At 43.4% G+C, this 27,570-nt stretch overlaps 1 protein-coding gene across 7 annotated transcripts in view; it reads right to left on the reverse strand.

Moving 5' to 3' along the window:
- The window catches only part of LRCH3 (leucine rich repeats and calponin homology domain containing 3), a 127,166-nt gene that overhangs the window by 41,012 nt on the left and 58,584 nt on the right, over nt 1–27,570 (reverse strand). For 5 of the 7 annotated variants that reach the window (XM_053313255.1, XM_053313252.1, XM_053313256.1 and 2 more), the window contains exons 7-11: nt 17,718–17,811; nt 16,634–16,754; nt 14,437–14,585; nt 8,298–8,374; nt 4,932–5,027 (exon numbers count right to left, since the gene is read on the reverse strand). In XM_053313255.1, the coding sequence (XP_053169230.1) occupies nt 4,932–5,027; nt 8,298–8,374; nt 14,437–14,585; nt 16,634–16,754; nt 17,718–17,811 (537 nt within the window). The remainder of the gene's footprint in view (nt 1–4,931; nt 5,028–8,297; nt 8,375–14,436; nt 14,586–16,633; nt 16,755–17,717; nt 17,812–27,570) is intronic. The other 2 variants (XM_053313257.1, XM_053313254.1) reach the window with 1 other exon arrangement.

Below are 27,570 nucleotides of genomic sequence, written 5' to 3' on the forward strand. Positions count from 1 at the left end.
CTTCTTCCTAAATATCTACATAGATGCGGTTGCACCGTAAACACCAGCCACTGCAGTTTTGAAATAAGGCAGGTTTCAGACCCTAATGTTACCAGAGAAAAATATGCAGTCTTGGATGGTTTCTGCTAAAGGCTTCAAAACCAGAAGCGATGGTACAGGGCAGCCTTCCAGAGCTCCCAAGGAGCACTTTATTACTCAGGATTGTTCCATGACCTCCTAGCCCACAGCCACTGCACTTCTCTTTGCTTTGGATATTTTCTACCTCCAGAATGAAATATACTCCATTTTTTCTAGAAGGTGTGGAAGCCTTCAAGCACCAGTGAAGCTGTGTCTCCAGAGAGCATGAGGCCAGACAAGCAGTGTGATCAAGATTCAAACCCAAGCTCTGTGAGTCAAACCAGGGTACAGAAAGAGTGGACCAGGGGATTGAGTAAGGGGGCCTTTGGGAAATAAGAGTGCATAAGTAGGAGAGGGCAACTGGGCCTAAGCTCTGTCTAGGGGAGACTTCCATCTTAGATAAAGAATTACCTCTATATTACACCTTTGAGTTTTCACGGAACAGAATCAAGCAAGCTATGTACCTATATCCTCAATGCATTTCATTCTATACATCATAATGTCATTTTTCTATATCACCCTCACTTAATCAAGCTACCAGGGCTTAAGAGGATTCAGAAGTTCTATCCTAAGGATGATAGATGGTGGCAGCAAATGAGGTACAAAAAGGGTAAACATTTTGGTTTTTCCCACTTCAGGGAAGGGTTGGGGAGTAGACCTGGGGCATGGAACAAACAATCCACACCCCTCATTCCCCGCCTCCAATTGCCACACTCCCAAATTACACCACCTGAATGAAAATTTGCATAACCTACTCAAGTAGTGAAATGTGGGGTTTTTTGGCAGCAGTACGTCTAAGAGCAGATGAAGAATTCTTGGTGGTCTTAGGGAACTGCAGTTAGTGTACCTGTAATGAGTCCTAACATTTGTCCCAATCTGCACTACACTGTCTACCATCAGAAACAGAACACCAGTAGCCAATGGATGGCATGGAGTGACCAACACATATATGAGACTTAACAGTAAGGCATGCCAAACTGATCACACAACTGTAAGAAAAAACACTGGCTTTTCACAGCTATAGCTTCCAACTATCAGCAGAAGTAGTGGCCACTCACCAGTACCATAAGAGTTCTGGCACTTTGGTGGGGGCGGGGGAGAGGAGAGCTAGTCTTGTGGTAGCAAGCATGACTTGTCCCCATAGCTAAGCAGGGTCTCCCCTGGTTGCATATGAAAGGGAGACTTGATGTGTGAGCACTGCAAGATCTTCCCCTCAGGGGATGGAGCCGCTCTGGGAAGAGCAGAAGGTTCCAAGTTCCCTCCCTGGCTTAGAACATAAGAACAGCCCTGCTGGATCAGGCCAAAGGCCCATCTAATCCAGCATCCTGTTTTGCACAGTGGCCACCAGATGCCACTGGAAGCCACAGGCAGGAGTTGAGGGCGTGCCCTCAATCCTGCCATTACTCCCCTGCAACTGGTACTCAGAGGCACCCTGCCCTTGATGCTGGAGGTGGCTCACAGCCCTTCGACGAGTAGCCATTGACAGACCTCTCCTCCATGAAGTCATCCAAACCCCTCTTAAAGGCATCCAGGTTGTTGGCTGTCACCACATCCTGTGGCAGAGAGTTCCACAAGTGGATCACGCGTTGTGTGAAAAAGTATTTCCGTTTGTTGGTCCAAGACCTCCTGGCAATCAACTTCATGGAGTAACCCCTAGTTCTAGTGTTGTGTGAGAGGGAAAATAATCTCTCTCTCTCTCTCCACTTTCTCCACACCATGCATGATTTTATAGACCTCTATCATGTCTCCCCGCAGTCGTCTTTTTTCTAAACGAAAAAGCCCCAGGTGTTGTAGTCTTGCCTCATAAGAAAGGTGCTCTAGACCCCTGATCATCTTGGTTGCCCTCTTCTGTACCTTCTCCAGTTCAACAATGTCCTTTTTTAGATGTGGTGACCAGAATTGTACGCAGTACTCCAAGTGTGGTCGCACCATAGTTTTGTATAAGGGCATTATAATATTAGCTGTTTTATTTTCAATCCCCTTTCTAATGATCCCTAGCATGGAATTTGCCTTTTTCACAGCTGCCGCACATTGAGTCGACACTTTCAATAAGCTCTCCACCACAACCCCAAGATCCCTCTCCTGGTCCGTCACCGACAGCTCGGATCCCGTCAGCATATACTTGAAGTTGGGGTTTTTAATCCCAATGTGCATCACTTTACACTTGCTAACATTGAACCGCATTTGCCATTTTGTCACCCACTCCCCCAGTTTGGAGAGATCCTTTTGGAGCTGCTCACAATCTGTTTTGAATTTCAGTACCCGGAAGAGTTTGGTATCATCTGCAAATTTGGCCACATCGCTGCTTACCCCTGCTTCTAGATCATTTATGAATAAATTAAAAAGCACCAGTCCCAGTACAGATCCCTGGGGGACCCCACTTCTTACTTCCCTCCATTGTGAAAACTCTCCATTTATACCTACCTTCGGTTTCCTGTCTTTCAACCAGTTAGCAATCCACACATGTACTTATCCCTTTATCCCATGACAGCTAAGTTTCCTCAGGAGTCTTTGATGAGGAACTTTGTCAAAAGCTTTTTGGAAGTCCAGGTAGACTGTGTCAACTGGATCACCTTGACCCACACACTCGTTGACACTCTCAAAGAAGTCCAAAAGGTTGGTGAGGCAAGATTTACCTTTGCGGAAGCCATGCTGGCTCACTCCCAGCAGGGCCTGTTCTTCTAGGTGATTTACAATTTTATCCTTGAGGATGCTTTCCATCAATTTGCCTGGAACGGACGTTAGGCTAACAGGCCTGTAATTTCCCGGATCGCCCCTGGATCCCTTCTTGAAAATCGGTGTTACATTTGCTACTCTCCAGTCCTCTGGTACAGAGCCCGATTTCAGGGATAAGTTAAATATTTTAGCAAGGAGGTCGGCAATTTCACATTTGAGTTCTTTGAGGACTCTTGGATGGATGCCATCTAGCCCTGGTGATTTGTTAGCTTTCAGTTTTTCCAGACAGTTTAGAACATCATCCCTTGTCACTTCTATCTGACTCAGCTCTCTAGCCTCCATCCCTAAAAAGCCTGGTTCAGGAACAGGTATATGCTCAGTATCCTCTGCCGTGAAGACAGATGCAAAGAACTCATTCAGCTTCTCTGCAACCTCTATATCCTCCTTAATCATCCCTTTCACTCCCTCATTGTCTAATGGTCCTACTGCCTGCCTGGCAGGTTTCCTGCTTCTGATGTATTTAAAGAAGTTTTTGTTATTCCCCTTGATACTTTTGGCTAAATGTTCCTCAAACTCTCTTTTTGCCTCCCTTATTGTCACCTTGCATTTCTTTTGCAAGTTTGTGTTCCTTTCTGTTCTCTTCGTTTGGACAGGCCTTCCAATTTCGGAAGGAAGTCTTCTTCCCTTTTATGGCTTCCTGGATGGTACCCGTTAGCCATGTTGGCATCCTCCTGGACTTAGTGGTACTTTTCCTCCTTTTGGGTATACAATCTAACTGGGCTTCTAGTATTGTGGTTTTGAGTAAACTCCATGCACTCTGGAGCGAAGTGACTCTCCTCATTTCCCCCCTCAGCTTTCTTTTCACCATACTCCTCATTTTGGAGAAGCTTCCTCTTCTGAAAGTCAAAATGTCTATGTTAGACATCCTTGGTGATTCTCTCCCCGCATGTATGCTGAAATTGATGGCACTGTGGTCACTGTTCCCTAAAGGGTCGATGACACTGACATCACGCACCAGGTCCTGGGTGTCACTCATAATTAGATCCAAGGTCGCCTTCTCTCTGGTTGGTTCCATGACCAACTGTTCCAGGGCACAGTCATTTAGCGTATCTAGAAATTTGACCTCTTTGTCCTGACTTGAATGTGAATTTACCCAGTCTATGTGCGGGTAGTTGAAATCACCCATAATTACAGCCCTGCCTCTCCTTGACGCCTCCCTGATTTCCTCCTGCAACTCCCAGTCACTGTCGGCATTTTGATCTGGAGGGCGATAGCATGTCCCCAGTAGCACGTTTCCTTTCCGGCCTTGTATAGTCACCCACAGGGTTTCTGTGGAAGACTCCAGTCCACTTAGGTTTTCTAGCCTGTTAGATTCTATCCCTTCTTTAACATACAGTGCTACCCCTCCTCCAAGGCACCCCTCCCTGTCCTTGGCTTCTCCAAGATAGGGCTGAGAGAGATTCCTGCCTGCAACCTTGGGGAAGCCGCTGCCAGTCTGTGAAGACAATACTGAGCTAGATAGACCAATGTTGGTCTGACTCCATATATGGCAGCTTCCTATGTTCTATACCTCCCCATACAAAAAGGTCCCTGGGTGATTCATAATCTAAAAACCTTGAGGAGCTCCAGAATCCACACCACCGCCAGTCCTTCAGAAAACTAGTCCAGGTGCAACGCCTCTGCAGACTTACCAGACCTTCCTTCTTCTGTCTATTTACTACTTCACAAAGCACTGGAACTCAAGGAGCTTGGATTTCTTTATCCTCCCCTCTTACAACAAGTGACACAACCACCAAATTCAAATGCAGCAATACAACAGACATCTTCAAGACACAATCCATTGGAAATATCTTTGGCATAAACACCCATTGCAACCTCGGAGCACTGTGTAAGATGAGTGTGCTCACTACAATGGAACTTGCCCATGAATTTATCTTGGGGCATTGAGCCCACAATGATTAAGCCACAGGCAATGGTCAGTGGTCTGTGCAATCACTGGCCAATGTGATTTATCACACAGTTTTATATACCACTTCATAAAAGTGAGTATACAAAATTGGTCCAGTTAAATTCTACACAACCAAAGTGATGGCCATGTTTCCAACTCAGTCTAAAAAGCAGGGTCTACACTTCCTTACCTCTCTGCCCGGTCTAAGTAGCTCCTTAGCACTTGTTGTCGCTCTCTGTCGTGCATCAAGGTCAGACTTTCAGGTCGTCTTAATTCATCTGCATCTCTGCAAATGCATACATGCAGTTAGGGGAAAAGAAACTAATGATATATTTCAGAATAAATGCAAAAGCTGATGAGTAGATAAAACAAACCCTTTTAGGGAATAATAAAACAAATTTATTTAAATTTTATATCTTGCCTTATTTTTCAAAGAAGATCTCAAGGAGTTTTACAAAAATAAACTGAAAACCACAGCAAAAATACAAGAAAGCCGAGCAGCAAGAAAGGATCATAAGTAATACAGGAATAAAATGAACAATCTTTAGCAACAGCCATTTATAGAATATCAGGGAAGCCTGCAGGAAAAGAAAAGTCAAGCTTCCACTTGAACTTGACAGAGAGGGAAATAGTCAAAAATCTGGGGGTAGGGGGTCCAGAGTGCCAGGGCCACCACACAAAATACTTGCTCATGCATCACCAATAGCCAAGCGTTGGATGTCCTCCAGACAAACACCAATACGGAATAACCTACCCCAACCCGTACTCTTCTGCAAAGTGACCAAAACATCCTTAACAATGGAACCCTATCAGGAAAATCAGTGAAAAGTAGGCGAAAAATGGCCACCTCCAAAGCCAATCAGGTATGACCCAAAAGATTTCTACATGGCCCCCAAAAGGCGATTGGATGACCCTCACTGAAACGGAATGGGTGGGCGTCTCGCCTGAGAGCAACTGAGAGTGAGCAAAGGGAGCTGTCACTTATGCAGCTGCTCCCCCGCTCCCATTGGACGGCCACCATCACATGCTGGGGGAACAAAATGGCAGCCCCCATGCCCGTTGATGGGGACAGGCACACAACTCCGCCCCCTGACTTATCACAAAGTGTGGTGGTGGGGAGTGGTTTTGTAACTAAATAAATTATATGGATCCATGATCCCTACTCCCCTAATGGTAGAAAGTTCCAGAGAGAGCCTTCCAAGGATTTCATACAGTATTTTATCTCTTTATTTACAAATACACATGTTGAATGTGGGGACATGTTGAATGTTGACAAGGCAAGCAGTCAAACAGATAACACTGATTGTAAAACAGTTCCCTTCAAAGCAAATGTATGCATTACAGTTTCAATCGTATCATGTATTATGCAGCTCAAGAAGAACCTTCTTAAACAGGCATGTATTTAGCTGGATCTATTTTTATACTGATAACCAACAATACAGATTTCATGAATATAAACCAATCTGAGGCACCATCCTAATTCTGTGCCTTGTTCTAATTTAAGCCTCTAAAATTCTGGGTTAGGTTCATTATCATGTCCATTTTTGGTTAGGTAAATAATCTACAGCCAGTGTTTAATCTCTTCAGAAGTGCATTTACTTTAATAATTTCTGCTATGTTTGAACTAGGGATTAAACACCCCACCCATTTAAAAGCTAAAATTTAATGGAACATTATTCAATAACATTCCATGATAAAATAATAATGTAGCAAGTTGCTCTTTCTGTTCTAGCAAGATTGTTGGGTTACCAGGTTTGAAGGGGATGCATTGCATTTACTTACAAAAAAGGAGAACAATATTGCCATAAATGGTGAAGAAGAAAGACAGTTGCTAACACTGATCCTATCTTATGTGAGACAAAGTGAGTTTGCATCAAAGGACAAATAGAATGATAATATTATAGCAGTGGCATAATGTTTTGAATCTCCCAATCCTGACTAGGAGATGGGGAACATGCTATAGGCTCACAAGCTCCTTCCTCATCGCTCTTCATTTCCAGCACACAACCACCCCTACCCTTTTGGAATCAGCACCATGCACTGATGTTAATGCTAACCATTGTTAGCCCAATCCACAGTTTTCAAAAAAATATATGAAACCGCATGAGCACTCCTGATCTCCTTACCATGGTTAGATCAGAAACATAATGGCCCAGTGCAGATGTAATGCTATGTGCCCAAGGTTGCTGAGAGCTTGTGTGCTCCCCACTTCCTCACATGTAAAATAAGGAGAGGGAAAGCTTCTGCCTTCATTCCAAAAACAAACTGCAGCTCTCTGTTACACACAAACTCAGAAAACTGTGGTTTGCTAAACTGAAGTTAGAACAAGTCAAGATGTCAAACCATGATCAAACTGAAAACAGTGGTACACCAGCTGGTAACCTCCAGGTTGGACTACAGCAATGTGCTCTATGAAGAGCTGCCTTTGTATGTAGTTTGGAAAATTCAGTTCATTCAAAATGTGGCAGCCAGATTGGTCTCTGGGATATCCAGGAGAGACCACATTGTGCCTGTTCTTACACAGTTGCACTGGCTGCCAACATGGTTCCGGGCAAGGTACAAAGTGCTGGTTATGACCTTCAAAGCCCTGAATGGCTTAGGTCTGGGTTACCTGAGAGAGCGCCATTTTCTACAAGATCCCCAACACCCATTAAGATCACCAGGAGGGATCTGTCTTTGGGTGACACCAGTTCATCCCATGGTGACCAGGGATCGGGCCTTCTCAGTTGTCACCCCTGGGCTATGCAACGCACTTCCCCGTGTATGTATGTATAAAAATAAAAATTATATATATATATATATATATATATATATAGAGAGAGAGAGAGAGAGAGAGAGAGAGAGAGAGAGAGAGAGAGAGAGAGAGAGAGATAGAGATAGAGATAGATAGATAGATAGATAGATAGATAGATAGATAGATAGGGATTATCTTCCTTGGAGGCCTTCAGGAAAGCCTTGAAGACCCATCTTTTTAGCCTGGCTTTTAATGATATCTCGTTTTAATTTTAATTTGGTTTAAATGTTTTTTTAATTGTAATTGTTTTATTATGTGTTTTTAATTTTAATGTAAACTGTCCTGAGTCACTTTGGGAAGGCAGAATATATATTAAATGAATGAATGAATGAATGAATGAAACTATGGTTTGATATTGGGGTTTGTTCTAGTTTTAGTTTGTTAAGCCATAGTTCCCCAAATTTGTAGATAATGAGGAGCTGCAATTTATTCTTAAAATGAGAAGCTTTTGCATTCCTGTCACAAGGAAAGGATGAAAGAGCAAATGCGTTCATGGCTTCCTCAGGCTAGGTCATGTAGTGATAAACTGTGGTTTTGCGTTATATCTGAATCAGGCCTGTGACTGCACCAGGTCCATGTATAACAGTAATACACTATATGCAAAGGCTCTGGGATTTTGTACTAAAAGTGCAACACAAAACTAAACATGACCACAAAACTAAAAAAATGGAAGCTAACACATCAAATAGCAATTCCACATTTTGAAGTATGACCTATGCAAATTCCTAGAGTTCTGAGCACAAGAAACAAAATGAGACTCACCTATTGTGATGCAAATATCTTCTTGCATCTTCTGACCTATGAAATTCTCGGATGGGTATTGGTTTAACTGGTGAACCCTTAGCAAAAGAAGAAATGGGACACAAACATTAACATTTCTAGTGTGCTGTGAACAGTCAACCCACCACCCTTTTCCAAACTAGGTCTGCCATTCCCACCAACCCGGTTCTATAATTATTGGTTTTTATAAGTCTAGATCAAAATAAGCATGACCAAGCAGAATACTTATAGAAACCTTTTCAGCAGGTATATAATGAACTGTAAATTGCTGTGCGCATGCCAACAGTGCCAAGTGGGAAAAGTGTAAAAATCCACCTATTGCAAATTATATGTGGCATTCCCATATACATCCCACACACATATACATTTAAAGAGTGAGAGCAGCACACTCCACAGCCTCTCCTCTCACATAAAACAGCCACTATTCTTCAGCAACTACCATGAAGAAAAAGCCAGACAAAAGTGAAGTCAAAGTGATATTTTCAGAAAACTGGCTAGTTTAATCTTCAATACAAATTGGAGTACTCGGTCCTTGTCAGTCTTATAAGACTCAATGTTGTCCTGTGCACATTATCAAATCTCTTTTGCCAAAATCAATTCTCATAGGGATTAAGAACATAAGAAGAGCCCTGCTGGATCAGGCCCAAGAATGCCCATCTAATCCAGCATCCTGTTTCACACACTGGCCCACCAGATGCTGCTGGAAGCCTACAGGCAGGAGTTGAGGGCGTGCCCTCTCTCTTGCTGTTATTCCCCTGAAACTGGTACTCAGAGGCATCCTACCTTTGAGGCTGGAGGTGGCCTATAGCCCTCCGACTAGTAGCCATTGATAGGCCTCTCCTACATGAAGTTATCCAAACCCCTCTTAAAGCCAACCAGGTCGTTGGCTGTCACCACATCTCGTGGCAGAGAATTCCACAAATTGATTATGCGTTGTGTGAAAAAGTATTTCCGTTGGTTGGTCCTAGATTTCCTGGCCATCAATTTCATGGGATGACCCCTGGTTCTAGTGTTATGTGAGAGGGAGAAGAATTTCTCTCTGTCAACTTTCTCCACATCATGCATGATTTTATAGACCTCTATAATGTCTCCCTGCAGTCATCTTTTTTCTAAACTAAAAAGTCCCAGGTGTTGTAGCCTTGCCTCATAAGGAAGGTACTCCAGGCCCGATCATCTTGGTTACCCTCTTCTGCACCTTTTCCAGTCCTATAATGTCCTCCTTTAGATGTGGTGACCAGAATTGTACACAGTACTCCAAGTACAGCCACACCATCATTCTGTATAAGAGCATTAAGGTAAATCTGGTCTTGGAAGGGGTAACGCTCCCTCTGAAAGACAAAGCCCGCAGCTTGGGGATGCTTCTAAACCCAACACTGTCCTTGGAGGCGCAGGTGGCGGTGTTGTTCAGCAGCGCCTTTTACCAACTACAGCTGGTATGCCAGCTGCAACCCTACTTGGAGAAGTCGGACCTGACCTCAGTCACTCATACATTGGTAACATCCAGATAGAACTACTGCAATGCGCTCTATGTGGGGCTGCCCTTGAAGACTGTTCGGAAGCTTCAGCTGGTTCAGAATGACTCCGCAAGGATGCTCGTGGGTGCAAGTCGCTTCACGAGTATTATACCCATCCTGCGTCAGCTTCATTGGCTACCGGTCCACTTCTGGGCTAGATTCAAGGTGCTGGTATTGATCTTTAAAGTCCTACCGGGGCCGGGGTACCTGTTGGACTGCATTCGCCCATATGAATCTACCAGGGCCCTCCACTCATCATCTCAGGCCCTGCTCATGACCCCGCCACCAACAAAGATCCAGTTGGTGGGAACTAGAGATAGGGCCTTTTCGGTTGTGGCCCGTCAGCTTTGGAATGCCCTCCCTGAAGAGCTTCGCCATGCTCCCTCCCTCAGTGTTTTTTTTAAAAAAAATCTCAAAACATACCTTTTTAAAGAGACTTTTTAATGCCCTATTATTGCTTTGTTATATCTGGTGGGTTCTTTAGCTTTTTATAATTTTCAGTTTTAATTTGAACCTAATAATTGCGGTTTTTAATGACTTTTAAAAAATTAGTTAATTTTATTACTTTTATTGTATCTGTGTCTATCTTATTGTTGTGAGCCACCCTGAGCAGTAGTGCACTGGAGGAGCGGGGTATAAATATTTCAAATAAATAAATAAATAGATGTAGTGCTATCAGCAAGGAGTCCCATTTTAAACTAAGGGCTCTTTTGACTCCTTAAAGTAGAATTCACAACCTATATGTGTGGTGCATACCACCACCCCACACAAGTAATTTAGTGGTTTAATTTCCAACACATTCACATTTATCTTTATTAAGGTCTGGTGCCTTTTCGTGAACTTTGCATTACAAATTGTTTTAAAAGGAATTCTATACAGTATTTCAACAGCCTATTAATCTGCTCCCAAAGTATGCCTTGAACAGCAATGCCATCCTCTTAAATCACTGAAGGGCTTGCAGAACTAATATGCGGTCACAGGAAATCGGAGCCACTGCAATTTCAAGAATGGAAATTAGAGGGAAATATAAAGGACCTTTTTAGCCCACCACTGAACAAGTAGTAATTAAGCTGGCCCACAGACCTGGCCATATTATCCCACAGAACACAAAAGCTGCACATTCAGTCCCTGGGGAAATCCCGGCGCACTCAACTGGAAGCTCATATGGGTAATCAAGCAGCAGCAAGTTTCCCTGCTGCCTAGGCTTAAGAGAATAATGGCAGTTTTGTTGGGTCTTAAGTGCACATGGAGGATATAGAGTGGAAGTGATTGCTGGGATATGGAAAGTCCCACCAGAAGAGAACCAAACTGCGCTCCAGCCCAAATATGAAGGCACAGATAGTAATCCACATGCAGGGCATGTTTGTTAAGCACAGAAGGAGATTATCCCATACAGGCTGCCTGCACCACATGGCATGCAACCCGCTGTTGCAAGCCCCCTGTTACACATTCGTGGAAGGGTTTAGATTAGAGGCCACAGAGGAGAAAACGTATTACTTAACATTTCCTGAATTTGATTTTAGGCTTATTACGAGCCCTTCCGTTTCCTACAGACCAGACTGTCACAGCAGGGAGCAATTTCCCCCTCCATATGCATGCAACAGTTAAGAGGCCAAATGCAAAGTGAAGATACCCACACCTCAAAAGAAAAAGAATATTAAATTGCACACTGTCATAAAGTTTGCTTTCAACAGCTGCAAAAATCACAACCAAGGCAGCCACCTTCTCATTAAGCACAGGAACTCTAAACCATGTCTCACCATGTGCATGCTCTAATGTTCAGGTAACAGGCTTGTTGGTCTGGTGGAAAGGCACTGTTATCATATTCCAGTCAAGTAATTAAATTAATTTGATTTTTAAAATAATACTCCTCCAAGAGACTCAAGATTTTTGCTAATCAGTGCTTTGCCTCTGGGGAGAACTGCCCAGAGAACAATTTGTTATGGGGCGGCTAACAAATAAAGTGTATTATTATTATTTATTATACATGCAAAATCCATCAAAATTCCAAACTGCCCCTGTGCCAGTTTAGACTGATCCATTAACAAATCCAACCATACAGAAAGTCTAACAAGTCCATAACTGGTTGGTGAATTTATACAGCAGTGGAACAGCTACCAAGGATGCCTATCTGTGTGTCTTTCCTGCTTGCAGTCATGACATAGAAGACATAAGCAAAAGGACACTTTCAATCTGTCTTTAAAATGACAATGGGGCACACCCTTCACATCACATTAAAGACAAGGCAATCAGTCTGAACCTGAACTGCCCATAAACAGTTGACATTTCAAATAGCTCCTCTTAAAAAAAAAAAAAAAAAAAAAAGAGTGAAGTCACCACTACAAGTCACTTGACCAGATATCAAGTAGGCACTTTTATACACACACTCAAAGGCCTATATTTACTGATTCTGGCTTATTGCTGAGTGTGACAAAATGGACGGACAGGCACCTCTCAATTGAGTTGGAGCCTCTACTCAACTGAAAACGACAACAGATGCTTGACATTCCCTCCTACCCCCTCAATCGACTCCAAGGCCATTGCTCATTTAATGCAAGCCTTCTCAATACGGCAGAGTTCATTCAGCAAGATCAAACCTTGCTCCATTTCATGATGTAACAGTTAACGGTTAACATGATCTCATTTTAAAATATCAGAATGTGCATAAGCACCATAACAAGAAAATGAGGATCTGATTGGTTAATTATGGATTTAATTATGTGAAAATCCTCCTCCTCTTCTCATTCTGGGGGAGGGGCTGCTTTCTTCAGTTTGATCTGCAAAGTAACGTAGGCACTTAAAGTGAGAATAATGGTGAACCGAATTGAACTTGGATTTCTAAATTTTAACCTTTCCTTCAAATATCAGAGGGCAGATTTGAAACAGTACAGTTTTTAAGGGCATAAGTAGGACACTGTTCAAATGTATGTTCCAAGAATAAATTGAAAACTATCTGAATATCTTTGTTTTTTAGGAAGAGAGAAGTCATATTTTAGAGATGCTTGACCTTTTCTTCTGCTTTCCCTCAAGGCATCAGAAATTGCTACAGAAGTATACTCAGTGGTGTGGATTTTAACTAGAGGATCAAAAAAACTCTCTCTTTCAGAGGCTTGGTTTCAGACTTAATATCTGAGACAACATTAGATGGTCCTTGTCCTCCTCCCACCATCAACATTAACCATGTTGGTGTTGATTTTAATCAGGATTTGGAACATTACTATCTAGGTTAACAGAAAATCCTGCTTAATATCAATTGTGGTTAATGGTGGTTCAGATATAATCCTTATGGTAAAGACAAGGATGAGGATGACAAGGACCATTTAATGTGCAAGGTTGGGAAAGGTACATGACCCCCAAACCACTGTTAAAGCTCAAGGAGTGTTACATCTACACCAACTCTAAGTGCTCCAAGATTACTGGTGCAGTTGCATCTACAATGTATGCTTTGTGAGCTGTCTGATGGAAAGGTGAGATATAAATTTTCGTAATAAATAAATTGTGCCAAACAGTCAGTTAAAAATAAACACTAAAAGGACTGAGACATTAAGTATTCAACTAATGACAACTGTTTAGAAAGGAACAAAGAACAAGAAAGCACAGTTTGATATGAGTCAAACCACTATAAAAATTTCACAAAAGTATGAATAGAAGTTACAGGTTTTGGATTATTCCCCCCTCTTTCCTTCCCATGCATTATGTCAAAGGGACTGCAAGGGCAGGGCGTGGGTCCTTTTTCAATCTATGTACAGCACTTAGGATGCTTTAGGCACTTTACAAATAAAAATAGCACCATAACTGTAAGAGGAAAAGGCATGATCAAACATGGAGTCATTAAAAAAATGCCGTTCCATGCACCTACAGATAGTGTGGTCAATAAGATGCTGTTAGACAGGGAAATATGGGAGGGAGCAGGATTTGAGAGTCAGCACAACTTAGTCATGGTGCCACAAATTGCGTCTGGAAGATTACAAGAACCCAGGCCACCAAGGAAAAAAAAAGGCTTAAGAATGTGAGAACAGCACTGCTGGATCAGGCCCAAGGCTCGTCCAGTCCAGCATTCAATTTCCCCACAGTGACCAACCAGATGCCTCTGGGACAGGCAAGAGATGAGGATATGCCCTGCCTCCTGCTGTTGCTCCCCTGCAACTGGGATTCCGAGGCATCTTCCCTTTGAGGCTGAGGTGGCATATCTGATAAGGCTCCTCCTCCATGAATCTGTCTAAGCCCCTTTTAAAGCCATCCAATCTAGTGGCCGTCTCTACATGCCATGGTGAATTCCATAGGTTAATTATGAGCTGTGTGAAAAAGTAGTTCCTTCTGTTGGCCCTAAATTTCCTGGCAATCAGTTTCATGGGATGACCCCTTGTTCTAGTGTTGTGAGAGAGGGAGAAACATTTCTCTCTATCCATCCACTCTCTCTACTTAATGCATAAATCTGTGTCAGCTGAGTCAAGTGTAGCCCTGGGACTGCTTGATGAGCCAACATGAATCAGAAGAACTGAAAGCCAACTTACACACAGCACTACAGTCAATAAACAGGAATACAAGCAAAATAACTTCCACAGAGGTGCACACATACAGACAACCAATTTAAAAGAAAGCACCACCTCATGAGAGATTCGCCGTTGTTCAATATATGCCATGAACTGTGAGCTGAGGCTGTCTGACTCCATGCACTTGGGTTGCCTCACCTCTTCCTCTTCCTCTTCTGTGACACAGCTGTCAATAAAGTCGATTTGATCCAGATCATGTTCCACTTGGCACATACAAAGAAAAGGGCTAGAATTAGACATGCAGGCGGGGCGTGGGGCAGGATGTGACAACACAAATCTCACTACAGCGGCAATCTCAGCAGAGATTCTCAGTTTCTCTCACAGGGGCAAACATGCACCCAGTTCTTTAAGTGTTGGAAGGAGATTTCCAGGTATTAAATCCTAAACAATTTAAAGAGCCGTTTCATACATCTGTATGCAACTTAGACAAGGAAAAATCCTACCACAGTGGAGTTGTATTTCTTGCTAATGTAACCAGAAACTAATGGTTTACAGCAATTCACTTAAGGAGAGCCCATTACGCTGAGACACACCTTGTAATCTATTTGGTTCACCTGCCTTGAATTACTAACCAGTGGTGAGCAACAATATTAGTCTCTCAGGGCAGCTTCTAATGTTATATTTTGTAGACACAAGTTGAGCAGACTCTCTCTCTCTATAAAAAGTTCTCTGTATTATACATTTTTGGTTTTTGTGAAATCAACTCTTGGATGCAGCTTCATGAATTGGTAGGTAAGCCAGGTGTGCACATTGAGAAATTTGCACGAACACAGATAAAGGTCTCACTAACTTGCATCTGCAAAATCATTTGTGGGGATAGCCTTTACTTTGTAGCATTCTTGTGCAAACACTAAAGAGGGCTCTCTTTTCTTTGCAGGATACTTTGTAGTCAAATTCTTTTGCCATTTTATTTATTCAAATAGAAAACTGAAAGAAAATTCAACTGAAGGAAGAGAAAGGTTAAGCCAAGGGTTATGAATATATAGGCAGAAAAAGGAAAACACACATGAAACAAAAGAAGAGTCAGCTCTCATTGATTTCTCTACTCATTATGTTAACTAGGGCATGTTTTATTCATCACTGCTACCATAAGTCTAGTTGATGTTTTGCCACTCTTAGTGTCACAATAAATCTTATGAAGAGGCTGCACTTGATCCAGCATTCAGAATGCCTTTGGGACTCCTGTTCTCCACAAACTATGGACTGACCTTACAGTAGTGGAAATAGAAATGGAATTAATCAATCAATTATTTGATTTATAATATATACCGCCCTTCCAAAATGGCTCAGTGTGGTTTACAACTGAATAAAAACAATTAAAACCAGTTAACAATTAAAATCAAAACTATAAAAACAGAATAAAACCAACTAAACATTCAAACAGCTAAAAACCCTGGAAAACCTGGGCAACCATTAAAACAATTTAAAACAGTTTACAGTAGTTTAAAAACCCTGGAAGGTCAGGCCAAAAAGATAGGTTTTAAGGGCTCTCATAAAGGACAGTAATGATTTCAAATTACGGATTTCTCCCGGGAGTGCATTCCACAGCCCAGGAGCAGCTACAGAGAAGGCTCGCCTCTGAGTTGCCACCAAATGAACCGGTGGTAACTGGAGATGGACCTCCTCAGATGACCTTAACGTGCGGTGGGGATCTTGCAGAAGAAGGCGCTCTCTAAGTTAACTCGGACCTAAGCTGTTCAGGGCTTTAAAGGTAATAACCAGCACTTTGTATTTTGTCCAGAAACATATTACAAGAAGTGGAGAAGAACGGGGAATTCTGAGAAATGTGCTGTGCTAGAATAAATCAAACTTAAAGAGACCCACCTCCCCTTATTTAAGAGCCAGTCCAACATTTCTCAAACTTTTATAGCTTTTCCTATCATTGAAAACATGATAATTTGTCCTTGAGAAGAATACTGATGTCCACAGATTGGTGAAAATGTGATTTCAATGTGGTGTATTCTGAGACACAGATGGCTATCATCCTAAGATTAAGTGTTACACATATCTGTTGAATGAATATCGTTCTTCAGATTACAGCAGAGGTCTTTGTACAGCCACATCCACTAAGAAACCAATTAATCATGGCTTTCTAGACTGTGAACCTTTTGGAATAGCGGGCCACCTTTTTATTCTTTTGCTATGTAAAGTGCTTAAAAATTTTATTTTATTTTTTGCTGATAAGTGTTGTATAAACATATAAAATAATAACAATAATTTGAGGAAAAGCCATCATCTGTGCACCATTTACCTCCACCATTGGTGACAACTGCACTCCCTCTGTTCTCCTGGTACTGACTTTCTCTTCTCAGTCTCTGCTCTTTCGTGATCTCTGCCACCCGTAGAGGAAGATCAGAAAATTCATCTGTAGGCTTCATTAAAAGAAAACAGACAATCAAGAAACACACTATCTGACCCACATGTCCTCTTACTCCAGTCTACTAAACCTCAATATCCTGCCAGAAAGAACTCCTGCCTCAAATCGCTACAGAGATTTAAAGGTTGCACAGACAAAACAGACAATACATGGACTATCTGGTTTGGTTTTTTCTAGTGTTTCTGTTCATCCTCCCCCACGACTAACATGCATTTGTAGAGAACTATTGGTTTCATATCCCAGTGGTTCCCCCAGAAGTCCACACAGCAGCAATTTAAGATGGCAAATGATCTCATAGGGTTCCTGTTGCAAGGAGATACATCCCTGTATTAATGTTACAATTACAATATATCCAAAATCCAAAGTATGTGCGCATGCGCGTGCACGCACACGTACATTAGTATACACTGTTATGACTGAACAGTTGGTTTCGTTCTATGTCTTGAGAAATGGATAAATGATTAAAAGTACTCTCCCAGCATAGCGTCCTAAACATCCTTTAAGCGCTATCCTAAGACTGGGCATGCAGTAGTAAAGCCACAACTCATTAGGATATTGCAAATCAAGTTACTGTCCACGGGTACATTCTTCACCAAGCAGATGAAGTGAACTTTTCCTTTGGTTAAACAACTGGCCTTACAACTCAGAGTAAAATAAAGAACACTGGTGTGGTCATTTCAAAACCTCTATGAGTTATGAAAAGTGTTTTGAAAATAAGCGCTGGCACAAGGGTCATTACTTGCAAGTCCCTACTTGCCTCAACATTATCAGACTAAAAATCATCTGAGATCTGGCAATGACACCTTGGCCTCAAACCGTAGGCTACTACAGAACAAGCTGTTTCTACTCCATAGGTTTTAGCAACTAAGTCTTTCACTACCATTCTGCCTCATTGTTTATTCCTTCTTCACATATGCTACGTTTATCCCCCAAACAAAAGCAAAACAAGGACACTTACTTCATTTCCTGACCACCTTTTGTCTCCACTGTCCACACTATTGAAGCCAGAATCCAGCGCTCCATATGGTCGACTGGAGTACAGTTCCTCATGGCTGTCAAGCAGATACAATTTTAGTTACTGTACTGTAAAAGTAAATGAGAAATTCTTTCGGAAAGATTAGATACTAGACAGCACCAGAGGACATATTCAACCTGTTAGTCATAGTGCATTTTCCTTGCATAATGTGATCCAGCCAAAGAGGCACTGTTCTTCCAGACTAAGAAATGTTCCCTACTGCTAGCCAACGGTTTGCAGCTCCAATCAGTTGCCTTGGCCCATGAAGAATGCCAAAGCCTTTAAGAACTATGGAACAGTGCAGCATGCCATCTAAGCAAACCAATTGATTCCCCAGTCACTGCTGCATTTTTGCATCTCCTTTATCCTACAGGACTACTGCCTTTAATCTTGGCTCATCTTTGGACAGAAATGCTCCTCAGACATAGACCATTCTGTCAAGTGTATGATCTGCACAAAAATACTTAGCACAGTTTTGGAACACACACTTTAAAATAGTAGCAGCCCTTTAAAGCTACCTTGGGCTTCTTGAAAGAGAAGAAAAAGTGGGAAATAAAATGAAATACAAAAACAAGTGGCAGCTCATGAGGGGGTTAACCCTAATGCTTCAGTTGAATGTCTCTACCTAGGAAAAACAACCAGGACTACTTCAACTTTCTGCTCTTCCATCAGAAGAATCTCAAAGGTATTTATTATATATAACTAGCAATCTGCTTGACACTTATTTATATCTGATGGCATAAAAAATACTATGATGCAAATCTTGGCTAAAATCAGTTTAAAACAATTTCCCTGAAATTTCAGGAGGCGCAGCCTAAATCTCAAGAAAAGCACTGGAGTTTAAAACCCCTCTAATGGAAAGCTAATGTAAAGAACACCAATATTCCAAAATAAGCGTGCTATTTATTTAGCCCAATTTATATTCAGCTTTGTCCTTACAGGTTGAAGGCATTCAAGCCTTTAATGATTTTCTAAAGGGTATATTGCCTTATCCTAGGAAGTTAAAGTTCTGTAATTTAGATACATACCAGTTCTACCCACAAACAATAAAAATGCCTGGCAACATCTTAGTAAGAAGGCTGAAATAGCACCATTTTCATAAAAGCAGCAGCTATTTATGTAGGATATCAAGCAACACTATGTGCTTTCAGGGTTGTAATAAGTGAACTAGTTTATTCATTTAAAATTTCTACACCACCTTTTGACTTACTTAAGGTGGTTTCACCCAAATATGAAAAACAGATGCCTTACACAACTTGTTTTAATTATGCTTTATTAATCCACAAAAACTCAAATGTGTTTCAAATGAACCTCCATCAGACTCCATTCAGCTTTCATTCATTAAACTATGTCAAGGCCATCACTAGACACAGACATTACATTTGTGCTGTGAGAGGATACAGAGCCGGTGTGTGGGCGTGTGCATACATGTACATGCAGCCATGTCTCCGCTAAATGTGCACAGTGACTAGACTGCTCAATACTGTGGCCATCACAGACATCAATGAGACTCATCTGACTTGCTACAGATTGGCTTTTAAAAAGGAACAAACTGTCCTACTACACTTTGATATCCCAGGGAAATCTACAGTAAGTTAGCAGTAATGGGCAAGCAGAAAGTGCAGCAAGTGGATGGCTTCACCCAGGCATTGCTAATTACACATCATTCAATGGAAACAAATCCATAATTACAATTATTTCTATTGCACCATGTACAAGAAGCAAGTCTTCTAGTGGGGCTAGACAAAATTAAGTGAGTCAGAAGAGGAAGGTTCTTATCCATTTGGATTTCTATTGCTGTACAGCTTCAGCTGTCTCTACTTTTTTGTGTAGTGTAAGGATATTAAAACTAAGTGATGGTACTGAGGGTAAGAAGGCTGAGTATGTACAACTGTTATTAGACCAATTCTCTGTGCTGCTGCACAGTCAGGGCTGCAAGAACTCTGCGCTTTACCATGCAAGTGCTGAAAGGCACATATTCATCAGCTCAAGAATCCCCATTTCCATTTAAAAAGAGAACAAGTTCCAAACCCTTAGGAGTTGCAATAGGAAGCTGGAAAGCAAGTGATGGCTTACAAGATCAAGCCATGGCAAGCCTTGGGATTATGCATTCCCCTGCCCTCTTCATTTATGCATGGAGGGTGAGGGAGAAGACATGGAAAGCTTCCATTTATTTATTTATTTATTTGTCACATTTCTATACCACTAGCTACTTTTATTCATGCTTGAACAAAACACAGTTTCCTATTATGTCGGAAATTTGAGACTTGCGATTTTAACTAGTTAGCCAACAAACCAGGATCTGAAACCTAGTTTGCTTGAACAAACCATAGTTAGAAAAACAGGTTGCTCACCTGTAACATATGATCTGAAGGTTGTATTACTAAGGAATGGGTTTTGCGCCTGCGCAGGGACCTCGCGGACAGATTGACTAGTTCCTCGAGCCGCCTCCAACTGCCCTGGAGGTGCTTCATGCTTCCATTATTTTTGGCAGTTGGGGCGTGCCTTGTTCAGTTTCTTGCAGATTGCCAGACACTGACGATCTACGTATTCTCTCTGTCCCCCCACCACCACCCATTAACGTTGTGGGGAGGTCCGGGTGGGTTTTATGAATACAACAGATCACCTCCAGATCATATGTTACAGGTGAGCAACCTGTTTATCTGGATCATGATCCATTGCATTCATAAGGAATGGGTGATTAGCCAGCTCTTGTACTGGTGGTGGGTCCAGTTTAATGTGACTTCAAGGCAGAACTTGCTTAAGGACACTCCTTTCAAAAAAAGCCTCTGCAGTAAGACACAGATCAATGGCATGATGCTTTATGAACGGCTGGTGTAAAGACCATGTCACCGCCTTGCAGATTTCTGCCATTGATATCCCTGCTAGATTCGCAGCAGACGAATACACCCTCGTGGAATGCGCTCTAATGGCCATAGGAGGCTTCTTTCCTTGAGTCTTGTACGCCAGCTTAATCACCTGAACAATCAATTGGGACAGCCTTTGCCTTGAGACTGGCTTCCCCTTGGACCTCCCCTTATACAGCACATATAGTTTATTTGTCCTACGTATGCTTCTTGTTGTACTGAGGTAGTAAAGCAGTGAGCGCCGCACATCCAAGGAGTCCACAGCCTTTTCTAACGGTGAGTCCGGATTTTGGAAGAAGGTTGGTAATAAATAAAATAATGAATCTTTGTTTATGTGGAATTCTGTTAATATCTTTGGCCTGAAGCATGGGTCCATCCGCATTAGCACTTTACGTGGAAACAATTGAGTATAAGGGTGATCCGCTTGTAGAGCTGCTAGTTCACTCATCTTACATGCTGTTGTAATCGCCACTAAAAATATTGTTTTCAATCTCAGTATACGTAATGTGGCTCAAATGGCTGTTCCGTTAGGGTCTTTAGTACCAAAGATAAATTCCACTGCTGTATTGCTTTCCTTATAGGTGGGTACAAGTTGTTTAAAACCTTCAGGAATTTTTTATAGTACAGATGGGGAAAAAACCGTTGTGCCATCCCATCCCTTGTGCCCCGATAATACTGCTGCCAAATGGACCTTGAGAGATGTGTTTGCCAATCCTGCCATCTTAAGCGTTGTCATATAAAGAAGAATTTGCCTAACCATAGCCTTTCTCGGGAAGAAACCCTGCTGTTTGGTGTATAGCTTGAATCTCTTCCACTTGCTACTATAGTTGCGCCTGGTAGAGCACCTTCTATTATTTAGCAGAATCTTATCTACTAATGGATTTGCCATGCTGTTAACTTTAACGCCTCTATTTGTGGGTGGCTGGATCATCCCGGCACTCTGGCTCAGCAAATCCGGGCGATCTGGAAATCTGTGGTATCTTCTGCCTGAGAGTCTCAGCAAAGGCGCAAACCACGGCTGCCTGGCCTACCAAAGTGTCACCAGTATTGCCCTTGTGGCATCACAGAGCATTTGAGACACGACTCGAGTTATCAGTGGTTGCGGCGGGAATAGATAAAATAGGCCCCTGGTCCAAAGATTTTGAAACACATCACCCAATGAGTTCTTGCCATGCCCTGCACGTGAGCAGTATCTCTGACATTTTTTGTTTGCAGCAGTTGCAAACGAGTCTATCGTCGGCCAGTCTCACTTGTCGAATACCTCTTTTAGATAGGCTTCGTTCAATTCCCACTCGTGGTGTAGGTTCTTCAGAAGCATCCGACTGAGTTCATCTGCCTGCACATTGTTCTCTCCTTTTATGTGTATCGCAGTTGGGACTAAGTCCTGTTTTACACACCAATTCCACAACTGCTGGCTCAGCAGGCAGAGGGAGCGTGACACCGTTCCTCCCTGCTTGTTAAGATAAGCAATTGCTGTTGTATTGTCTAAGTGAACTTGTACTACACATCCTTGCAAGAGTGATCTGAAGACCTTTAACGCCATGAACACTGCAAGCAATTTGAGGTAGTTTGTATGCCTTTTCTTTTGCTACCTTGTCCACTGGCTCTGTACCTAACGGTATCCGCAATGCGCACCCCAACCCCAGAGGGAAGTGTCCATTGTCACCCAGAGTGTGGGGGTCTGGAGTCTGAACGGCATCCCAGACAGTAAATGGGCACTCACTGTCCACCATTTCACCGCTACAAGCACCTTTCACTGACTGTCTTAGTTGGGATGAAAGTTCCACAGATACCACATCTGTAACGTTGTCATTCGTAGACGGGTATTGTACACGGTGGAGCTGCAGGATGCCATCAATCCCATCAGCCTCTTAATTACCTCTGCAGGCTGATGAGGCACCCTGGTGAACAGGTGTATCAGGTCCTTGATTTGCTGATATCTGTCCCACGGCAAGTAAGCTCTCTTTGCTTGCATATCCAGTTCCACCCCTATGTAGCTTATTCGCCTTTGTGGTGCTAGGTTTGACTTCTTCCAGTTCACCTTGATGTCCAGGTCCTCTAGGAAATGCAGAACAAACTGGATTTGCGATAGTAACTTTTCTTTGTTGTTGCTGACCATAAGCCAGTCGTCCAATTAGGAGAAGATCACGACTCCCTCTGTTCTTAAGTATGCCACCACCACTGCCATGACCTTTGTAAAAACTCGTGGTGCTGTGGACAAACTGAATGACAAAACCACATATTGGTACACTGTATCGCAGATACTTGCAATGCGCTTCGCGTATTCCCACATGGAAATACGTGTCCTTCAAGTCCAGCGTCGCTGCCCATTCCTCCTTGGACAGAAGATGCAAAATTCCCTGCAAGGTAATCATTCTGAATTTGCGAGTCTCTACAAACCGATTCAGTTATCTCAGATCCATAATAGCTCTTATACCGCCATCCTTCTTGGGGATTTGGAAATACTGGGAGTAAAACCTGGACATCTTGTCCACCCACTGCACCCGCACAATTGCCTGTTTCTCTAGGAACATTTGTATTTCCTCCAGCCACACTATGGTTGGTCTGGTAAACTTCACCCCTGAAATGGAGGCAAAGTTTTGAACTCTATTGCATAACCAGACCTTATAATCTTCAAAACCCACTGGTCTGATGTTATATTGTGTTATGCTTGCGCATGACTTGCCAGCTTGATGGATTTGCTGACAATCGCAAGGCAGATGTTCTGTACCTTGGGTGATGAACCCCTCTAACTTGACAAACCTTTCAACATGGTGATTCTCTTTATTTAGCAAGGGGAGAGTAACTGGCCCTATCCACCCCCAGCACAGTACCTCCAGTGACTGTTGCTGGTGTCTATCTTGTGTTTCTTTTTAGATTGTGAGCCCTTTGGGGACAGGGATCCATCTTATTTATTTTCTCTTTGTAAACCGCTCTGAGCCATTTTTGGAAGGGGAGTATAGAAATCGAATAAATAATAATAATGATGATGCTTGTGTTACTAGCTGTGCTTGCAGTGGATGGATCTGGCCATCAAAGAGTCTGTTTGCTCTCTGCCCTGTTTAGAGCTCTGACCCCTTTGTTGTTGTCGGGAGGAGGGGTGGCAGCAGGGCCTTTTTTGGCCACCCAGTGAGGAACAGCTGCAGTGCCAGCAGTGGGGCCCGGCCTAAAATGGCCGCCCGGTAAGGAGGACCTAAGTTTTTGGATGCAGAAAAGGTGGCACTCGCTTGGGTGGCTTGCAGGAAAATGGGGGGGGGGGAGAGACAGGCAGGAGGCCCGGGGCCCGGGAGGAGGGGCAGCAGCGGGGCCGTTTTTGGCCGCCCGCTGCCCAGTGAGGAGCAGCTGCAGCCCTGGCAGTGGGGCCCAGCCTAAAATGGCTGCCCGGTAAGGAGGACCTAAGTTTTTGGAGGCAGGAAAAAGTGGCACCGCCTTGGGTGGGCTGGCAGGGAAGGGGAGGCAAGAGAGACTGGGGCAGGAGACATGGGGGAGGGAGGGCAAGAAGAGAGACTGGGGCAGGAGGCATGGGGGAGGGAGGGCAAGAAGAGAGACTGGGGCAGGAGGCGTGGGGGAGGGAGGGCAAGAAGAGAGACTGGGGCAGGAGGCGTGGGGGAGGGAGGGCAAGAAGAGAGACTGGGGCAGGAGGCGTGGGGGAGGGAGGGCAAGAAGAGAGACTGGGGCAGGAGGCGTGGGGGAGGGAGGGCAAGAAGAGAGACTGGGGCAGGAGGCATGGGGGAGGGAGGGCAAGAAGAGAGACTGGGGCAGGTGGCAGGGAGGGACGGCAAGAAGAGAGACTGCAGCAGGAGGCGGCAGGGTGGGGAGTATATTCCAAGTGCACTCAAACTCCTAGAGCACAGATGATCTGTGAGGATTCAGCTAGTAGGCCTTTAATTCTTCTGATGGTGACACAGAAGTCTTTTGTGGTACTTCTGCCGGAGGATCAGGCTCAATAGTGCCTTCGTCATCCGTTTCAGATGAGTAGGTGGTATCTTGATCAGTGTCACCATTCTCATCAGGTTCCACAGGAAAGTCTACAGGTAAGTCTGGAAATGTCTTTTTCTTTGCCACTTTCTTGGGCCTCACTGACAGCTCTGGTTGTATAGGTCTCACTGGCACCTTTGGTTGAGCAGGTGGAGTTTGAGTTTGGTTCGCCGTAGACACCATTGTGATTATTCTTTCAGGTTCCTTTGGTGGTTGCAGTGGTGCCTGCAGTGATGCTTGTTGCACAGTTTGTAACGGCTCCTGTTGGACCTTCCAGATCTTTTATTCTGCATAGTCTACAGGGTAAACCACAGTTGAGGTGTGTCTGAAGCCACAGCTATGCATTATCTGACTAGATACACCTAGATACGACAAGCCTTGTGCAGCTGTATATTGCAACGGTTACTTCCAAGGTGTATAGGCTGCACTTGGTCGTGTGAACAAAGACAACGGTCTGGACACACCGGTTCGATCATTCAACTGTCTCAATGGAGACATAAATCTTATTCGGTTGGTTGTAGTAGGCATTAATTGTACTGGGTTCGATGCCAAAAGTTGTGCTCTTACAGGCGACATTGATGGAGTTTTTGGTATCAAAAGGGCTACATCTTCAGTATCGTGCTCGACACTGAGTCTCGAGAAGCCCTGAAATGTTGAGCCCAACTGAGTGCTATCAGTCGACTCCAATATTGTGAACAACAAGGTTGTCGTTTTAGGATCCAAAGCAACTTCTTCTTCACCAGTTGCTCCTTCTCCAAAGTCCATATAAGATCATAAGAACAGCCCTGCTGGATCAGGCCCAAGGCCCATCTAGTCCAGCATCCTGTTTTGCACAGTGGCACACCAGATGCCGCTGGAAGCCACAGGCAGGAGTTGAGGACATGCCCTCTCTCCTGCTGTTACTCCCCTGCAACTGGTACTCCGAGGCATCCTGCCTTTGAGGCTGGAGGTGGCCTCTGGCTGGTATGCCCTCTGCAGTTTTGCTGCCTGCGAATGAATAGGCATCTGCTCCGATGTCAACTCCATGGGATTCTGATGCTCTAGCGCTGTCGATACCGAGGGAAGTACTTCCCTCGATGTTGAACCCGTAGCTGTCGATGTCGAAGGAGACTTGTTCGATATTGTGATTGTCGGAGCCGATCATGTCTTAGTCAATGCCGAAGTCAGTACCGAGGAATCCCACTCTTCGACTTCGGACTGCAAACCTGTCGGAGAGGGTGTGCTGCTTCTGGAGCGCGTTTTCTTAGGCTTTTTTCTAGGAGGGGAGTCTTCACCTTCTTCATCAGTCGATGAAAGGTGTCTATGCTTCTTACATTGGTGGTGTTTCTTTTCTACCACTTCCAGACACTTGAATTCTTGCTCCTTGGTAGCTTTAGATTGCAACATTGCAGGGTCCACCGAAAGAGTCGTTTCCATGCATGATCCCGTGCTTCACACCGACCTCAATGGGTACGAAGGTCTCGGTGTTGGTGGTTGAAATGCTTCATCATACGAAGTGGCGCGTACCCACAGTGCATAGTTTTTCAGAGTCTGTTTTGAGAAGGAGCAGTATATCTTGCAGGTTGTTGGGTTATGTTGCTCCCCCAAGCAAAGTAAGCAGGCATCATGGCTGTCCGTTGTCGGTAGCTTTGCCCGGCACTCCGTACAGTGTTTGAAAGTTGTTTTAGCAAGAGGCTTAGACATCATTGAAAAAATATTGTCTGTTAAGCTGCAGAATGACCGTTAAACAGCCCTTTGGTCTTGTGCCAACAATTTCGAGTCACGTATCCACCAGACAAGTCCGGGGGCAAATGCCATGTTTCAATTCTTTTGTTTAAATAATTAAGCAATGTCTCTTATCTGTAAAGCAGTTCAAGATCGTAACTATCAAACTTTTTCCTAGTCCTTTCCGTAGTCATTTACTGAGATATCCGACGTTTTCTTAAAATCACCAAGAAGCGAACAATACGAGGTGTAGACTTTGTTTGGGCCCTGGGTATTTAAGGGAATGCCTTCTTCTGCATGAACCCCACCACCCACTGAGATCTGCTGGAGAGGTCCGTCTGCAGCTGCCACCGGCTCATCTGGTGGCCACTCAGGGACAGGCCTTCTCCGCTGCTGCCCCGAGGCTTTGGAATACGCTCCCTAGTGAAATAAGAGCCTCCTCATCTCTGACAGCTTTTTAAAAGTCTTTAAAAACACATTTCTTCACCCAGGCTTTTAATTAATGTTATTTTAATGGTTTTAATGCTGTTTTAAAATATTATTTTAAATTTTTTAAATTGTTGTCGTGTGTGTCCCCCTCCCCCATTTTTGTCTTAACGAATGTTTTACTTTGTTTTTATTCTGTTGTAAACCGCCCAGAGACATAAGTTTTGGGTGGTATACAAATATTTTAATAAATAAATAAAATAAAAATAGACACATAGGCAGTCTAATAGAAACTGAACAAGACACGCCCCAAATGCCGAAAATAACGGAAGCATGAAGCATGTGCAGGGCAGTTGGAGGTGGCCCAAGGAGCTAGTCAATCTATCCGCAAGGTCCCTGTGCAGGCACAGAACCCATATGAATGCAACGGATCACGATCCAGATCAAGCCACAGTTTCCCAAGTTGGGACATAATGGAAATTGCAGTTTATTCAAAATCGAAAAAGGAAGCTGTCAATCTCCTCTCCTTGGGTATAAAGGAGAGGGGAGCACGTAAGCCTGTGGTTCATCACAGCTCATAATAATCTAAACCATGATCCTAGGGACTGACCACAGCCTTGATGACTCAGAGGAGGTTTTATTGATATAATTCAGCTCATTGCTTATTAGCCACTACTGTGTCTCCAGGCCAGAGAGGCAAGAAACTTTCAGAAATTAAAAGAACCAGCTGGTTCTCCCCCCTCTCCCTGCTTTCAGGCTACCAATCTGTCCCAAATTATGAATACATGTGCTCGCTACTTTTACTGATCTGCACAGCTGTG

This window comes from Hemicordylus capensis, chromosome 3 (assembly GCF_027244095.1).
Source record: "Hemicordylus capensis ecotype Gifberg chromosome 3, rHemCap1.1.pri, whole genome shotgun sequence".
Classification (NCBI taxonomy): Eukaryota; Metazoa; Chordata; class Lepidosauria; order Squamata; family Cordylidae; genus Hemicordylus; species Hemicordylus capensis.